The sequence below is a fragment of the Prosopis cineraria genome, unplaced genomic scaffold, assembly GCF_029017545.1.
Source record: "Prosopis cineraria cultivar Desert tree isolate PC_DT_omini unplaced genomic scaffold, ASM2901754v1 PC9, whole genome shotgun sequence".
Classification (NCBI taxonomy): Eukaryota; Viridiplantae; Streptophyta; class Magnoliopsida; order Fabales; family Fabaceae; genus Prosopis; species Prosopis cineraria.
Window position 1 is genome coordinate 17,895,877 of NW_026555340.1, and position 6,005 is coordinate 17,901,881.

Below are 6,005 nucleotides of genomic sequence, written 5' to 3' on the forward strand. Positions count from 1 at the left end.
AACTGCATTATTGAATATAAATTGTCTTGTATTCATTTTTCTGGAGGTTGAAGAGAATCATCCATAATCGAATTTCCATCATCTTCATATATTTAGGTAATATGTCCATTGAATCAGTAAATCATATGTTTCTAATCTATTTTTTGTTGTCATTGATCATGCAATTTGCTTGAATTTCAAACGCATAACATATTATTTTCTCACTGTTCATGATTTTTTATTTTTTATTCCAGGTATTTGATTTTCTATGATCAGCTAAGGCATTTGTAATTTTTTTTGAACCTAGTTTGATTTGATTTGGGCGAAGGAGTATGGCATTTTTGTGTTTCTAATTAACGTTAGTGAATCATTAATATACTATAGTATCTCATTGATGGCGTTTTCATGTTTTTAATTAACGTTAGTATATCATTGATATACTATAATATCTCATTGATAAGTAATATCAGTGATAACTTACCAACATTATGTCATCTTATAGATATAGGGATGCTTAATGTCATAATTTCTTATGATGGAAAATGAGATTTGAACAACCGTTACTTCGATACAGGGTAGGGTGTTTTCAGCTCTGAATAACAGAGAAATCAAGAGGTCTAAGCATTTAATATACAGCCTTATATCAAGGATTATGTGAAAATACCTGGTGAAGTAGGATGATTTTTCCTCTTTGGCACCATTGACAGAATATCTGCAAAATCCTCACTTGAACTCTGGCTTGAGTAACACAGTGTCACTGGGCATCCTCACCTTGAAGCTGTAGCAGTAGTTGTTCCTCACCTTGGCAGCATTTTTGATTTTTGACACCGAATTTATAGCAGCAAGTCTGCCTCACTTCACCTTGCCTCGTGTTTGTGTGTTTTCCCAGATGAATGCAGAGCTTCAGTCTGTCTCACCTAGCGTTTGTGTGGTGTCCTTGCTAAATCTCTGACTTCATTTGTCCACCGGCGGCAGCTATTTCATTGCCTACTGTCAATTTCTTCGCCCACAGTCCAAACGTATAGTATTGCCTCCAGGTCTTCATGTGGTGCAAGCAAAATGCCGTCTCCAGGTCTCCAAGTTTCCTGTTTGAGAAAGGCAATTAGGGTATTGTAGTCTTTAAGGGTTATTTCATCTTTTGGTCCTAAGAGAAATTAACAGATCGACCATTCTCTTAATTTAGGAAATGGTGGGTTATTAGTTTTATTTAGCTACATAATATTGGCTAAATATGCTAAAGCCCCTAATATTTATTGGTTTAATATTAATGTAATAACATCCTAGCTATTTGATCCCATTTCATAAACTTGGATCTGGATGGCAATATTACATACGTATTATTGGCTCACTCTATTTTTGGGATTATATACTTAAGTTGATATATTTAATGAGTTTATTTTTAATTAATTTTATCTTTACAAAAATATTTAGATGGGTTGGTTTTAGAGAGTCCTGGCATATTTTTCACAAACTCCTCATCAATAAATTTCTTACATTTGGAATAGGATTTGATCTTGTGGCTTCATAAATCATGAGTCAAATCTTTAATGAACAACTAATATTTGTTGCCATTTTTTATCTTGTTGTTAATATTATTAATACTTCTCAGAACTCACTTGTTGTGACTCAATTAAATGTTACAATAATATTATGGAGGAGAAGGAAAATAGGGTAAGGGTAATAAACAAAAACTAAAATGATTCTAAATTTTTGTCTTTCAAAATAAATTAAATTTGAATAATATTAAAGAAAGCAAAAGAAAACTTAAAGAACGAATTTTATTATATCAATGTCTGAATCAAAATCAACTTTTCTATCATAACAAGCAGATGAATTATCAGCCATTTATTCTATAAACCCCATGAAATTAGGGCAACAACACAAAGAGGCTAAACATCACACACCAACGCATCATTTGTCTGCCAAATACAGTTGACCAAAATAACATAGTAATTAATTAAGAGCACCACAAATTGAAACAATAACTTCTTCACAAGTTATAAAGGGAGACAAAAAGAAAGAAACAAACCCTACTTTTGTGAGATCCACATGCACAGAAGTATAGGACCTGTTCCTTTCTTCTTATTTCTCTCTAGCTTTTTTACGGGGATTGCCAGCCCGGCAGCCGGAAGCTGATTTCCTACCGAAGAATCGTGATATTGCCGGCGCTAGCATCAGCAGTTCCCTCTTTGTGTCCATGGCAGCAAACATATCTGACTGACTCAATGTCCATTGTACGACAACACATGCAACGAATCGGAGGATAGATATCACTCACATAGTACTTGATATCCAAACGAAGACAATTCGCATGAGGAGGAAGCTGAGAGAAGACAATCTCATAATGTTTTGTGAAGGACACATCAAACCCAGGATCGTTCTCGATGTTGAGCTTCCATGAATCGAACTCTTTAAGTGTCTGATAGAAAGTGTCTCCACGACAAAGCACCTTAACGTTGGACCCTTTGCTGAGAAGAACCCGACGAGCCTGTTCATGTAGGAGTCTGAGGACGACCTTAACTTCCTCGAAGGAAGGGTCTTTGGTCGTCTCCTTCTTCATGCTGTCGAACAAGTTCTCGACGTTAGCCCAGAATACATTGACAATCCTCAGCTCGTCCTTACCTTTTCCATGGTGATAGTAATTTATGATCACGTCATATCTTTGCCAACGTCATATCAACCATCTCTTTCCCAAAGGCGGCTTGAAGCCATTCAATATTATCAATTTCTTTCATCTTCCATTATCTTGTCGGCTTCTCGTTCCTTGCCTTGATCCCCACTCAAATCTTCCGTACCCAATTCTTCATTCACTGTCACACTATAAATGCCCCCACAACGAAAATTCCTCTCGTTCAAAGCCACAATCCAATCATGGAAGACGCCTTCGATTTGGCTCAGATCTCTCTTCGATCCCTCCTTCTTTCCGACACCGACGATTTCATGGTCTGGGCCACCGATGAACGAGTGGCCAAATTCTGCAGCTGGGAACCCTACACAAGCAGAGACGCCGCCGTCGATTTCATACAAAACTTCACCATAAAGTGCTTCTTGTTCCGGGAGATTTGCGTCGGCGATCACGCGATCGGATCGACTTCTGTTCGAACCAAGGCCGGGGATGACGTGGCCAGAGCGAAATCTGCAGAACTTGGGTATGTTTTAGGGTCGAAGTATTGGGGGAAAGGGATCGCGCTGAAGGTGGTGAAGCAGATGGTGGAAATGGCGTTCGTTGAGTTGCCGGACCTGGAGAGGCTTGAAGCTCTGGTTGATATTGAGAATGTGGCGTCTCAGAGAATCCTAGAGAAGGCTAGGTTTCAGAGGGAAGGAATTCTCAGGAAGTTCTTGTTCATGAAAGGAAAATCCAGAGATATGGTCATGTTCAGTGTGATTTCAGACGAAGCTCGAGCTTGATTTGTTTGTTATATGTTCATCTTCATCATCGTTCTTAGCTTGGCTTGAAGCCATAGCGACTTCGAATTCGGATTTCGGAGTTCAAAGTCAAATGGTCAGAGTTCGGACTCAGCAACTGATTACTGAAGGCAGTAAACATGTCATTCTTTTGGTCTCTACGCAGCGTTTCATGAAGCGTGTATAATTAATTAAGGAATCATCAATTAATTTATTGTTTAGTTTTGCATCGCATATAAATTAAAAGAAGTCTTTTTTTTATTAATATATTGATTGATTGGGTGATAGTCTTTGAAATTGGACTTGGGTGTCAATGCATATTGAAAAAAAAAAAAATTGAATTGAATTCAATGTATAAAAGCATCAACATATATAAATATAGCTCATGAATAACATAATTGATTTTAAAATTTGCAATGCGAATGGCTCATGTTTGAAGTGTGGTCTATACGCTGCGTTTCATGAAGTGTGTACTAATTAATTAAGGAAGCAATTTAAATTAAACAATAAAGTTTTGCTCTTCGTTTCGATTACTCTTGTTAACTAAACATACTTATTTTTGCATTGCATATAAATTAAAATAAGTCATTTTTCTTATTAATATATTACTCCCTATGATCAAAATATAAGGCATTGAAAATTAATTCATGATTTTCTATTTAAATCTTAATTTCTTAAAAAAATTTACATATTTTCAATTTTACCTTTATTAAATACCTTGTATAAGTGTCTTAATAATTAAAATTAAAATTATAATGCATCATTTTTTAAAAAAGTAATAAATGAAGTAGAGGTATAATTGAAAAGAAAATTATAAAATTTACTAAATACCTTATATTTTAGATTAAATAAAACTTTTAAAAAGTGCATTATACTGTGATTGGGAGGAAACTTTAAAAGAAAAAAAAAGTCATAAACCATTTCTCAACGTCTTACTTTAATTTATTATGGCCCTTATAGTTTTAGTCAAACTTGGTCTTTGTCCCTATAGTTTAAATTTTTAGATATAAATCCTTAAAGTTTCAAACCGTTTAGGCCGTTTGTCCCTCCCATCCAACTCCTTTGAAATTGCTTGACGAAGCTTAAGTGTTGGATGGCTAAGATGGAGCAAATGCATAATCAGTGACATGGGAGGCACGATGGCTGAGATAGAGCAAATGCATAATCAATCCATGATGGTAGCGAAGAGTGATGTAGTAAAGATTGGCAAAGGAGAAGATGCATGCTGCGTCAGCATTGGGTGCTCACACACCACAAACAATCCTAATCCTCCGTTTCAATTTAGAGTGACTTTTATCGTCCATTTAAATTGATTTTTTAAAATATTTTTAATATTATATTTATTAATTATAAAAAATGTAATATTAAATTTAAGCTATTTTTAGTATTCGTTAGGGAATAAATACCATGATACTTACCACTTTCAATGAGATTTGGCCGCTTTAAATTTAAAAATTTTTATTTTTATTTTATATTTATTAAAATAAAATTTATAAAAATTCTATAAAATTTTAATAAATCTATTCATTATCAATCTAGCTAGTAAATATTTAATTTAGACAGTCCAATTTAATATTAAATATTTTTTATAATTTTATAATTTAACTATCTAAATATATTCTAAACAGTTCAGATATAATTTGAATGACTTAATTTAATATTAAAAAATTTATAAATTTTATAAATTAAACATTTAAATACATTCTAAATAGTCCATATTTAATATTAAAATTTTTATATTAATAAATATAATATTTAAAATATTTAAAAATTAATTTAAATGAACAGTAAACATCATTTTAGACTGAAATAAAAGGCCAGCAGCACACTAAATGCAAACACGAGGCATGATAAGCTTCACCTTAGGTTTGAAGGTTCTTACTGTTATGTCTTGAGATAGATCACTTTACTATTCCATTCTTATTATTCTTTTCTTCTATTCTTTCTTGATACTCCCTCCGATCTCATTTATAAGTCGCATTTCAGAAAGTCTATTTGGTTCCATTTATAAGTCATGGTGTGGCTTTTTAGGTAATATTTAAAAAGTATTTCCAAAATTATCCTTTATGAAAGAGAGAAAGTAATATGACATTACTTTTTGAATTTGTTATGTAAGGGCATATTTAGAATTCTATACGCTTTTATTCCTTGTACATTTTTTTATTGATATTGATGAAGTTGGTAGAAATGAGTTATAGAAAAGACTGGAGGAGTACTATTTTTCTCTCATTTAAATTAATCAATTTTTTCTGCTTTCATATTCCCTTCGCACACTTAAGACTTGTAACTCTTAAACTAAATTTCATGGATGTTATGTTAGAAATTACCAATGTATAAATTTTTCCTAAGTAGAAAATTTTATACTATTCTGTCAATTAATGGATTATTTCACGGATGATGTCTTATGCTGATTTAGTTAACACGAAATAAAGATACTCATTATAAAACAAATTAAAGCAAACTTCACTAGTCAATGTATCCAAGTTTATATGGTCAAGAGATATTTCCCTGCACATGTGATAAATCTGTAGCTTCTTTTTGCTGCTATTATATGATTAGTTGGTTTGTCTAGTTTTTTGTCTCAAAAACAGCAGAGAGAAACATGCTATTTTAAAGTAATT

The 6,005-nt window shown here is 33.0% G+C and overlaps 1 protein-coding gene across 1 annotated transcript; it reads left to right on the forward strand.

The window, feature by feature from the left end:
- Window positions 1-2,850: 2,850 nt before the first annotated feature.
- On the forward strand, window positions 2,851-3,544 carry LOC129319622 (uncharacterized). Its single transcript, XM_054964718.1, has one exon. It carries the CDS (start codon window positions 2,851-2,853, stop codon window positions 3,385-3,387), a length of 537 nt encoding a protein of 178 aa, XP_054820693.1. The 3' UTR covers window positions 3,388-3,544.
- Window positions 3,545-6,005: the final 2,461 nt, after the last annotated feature.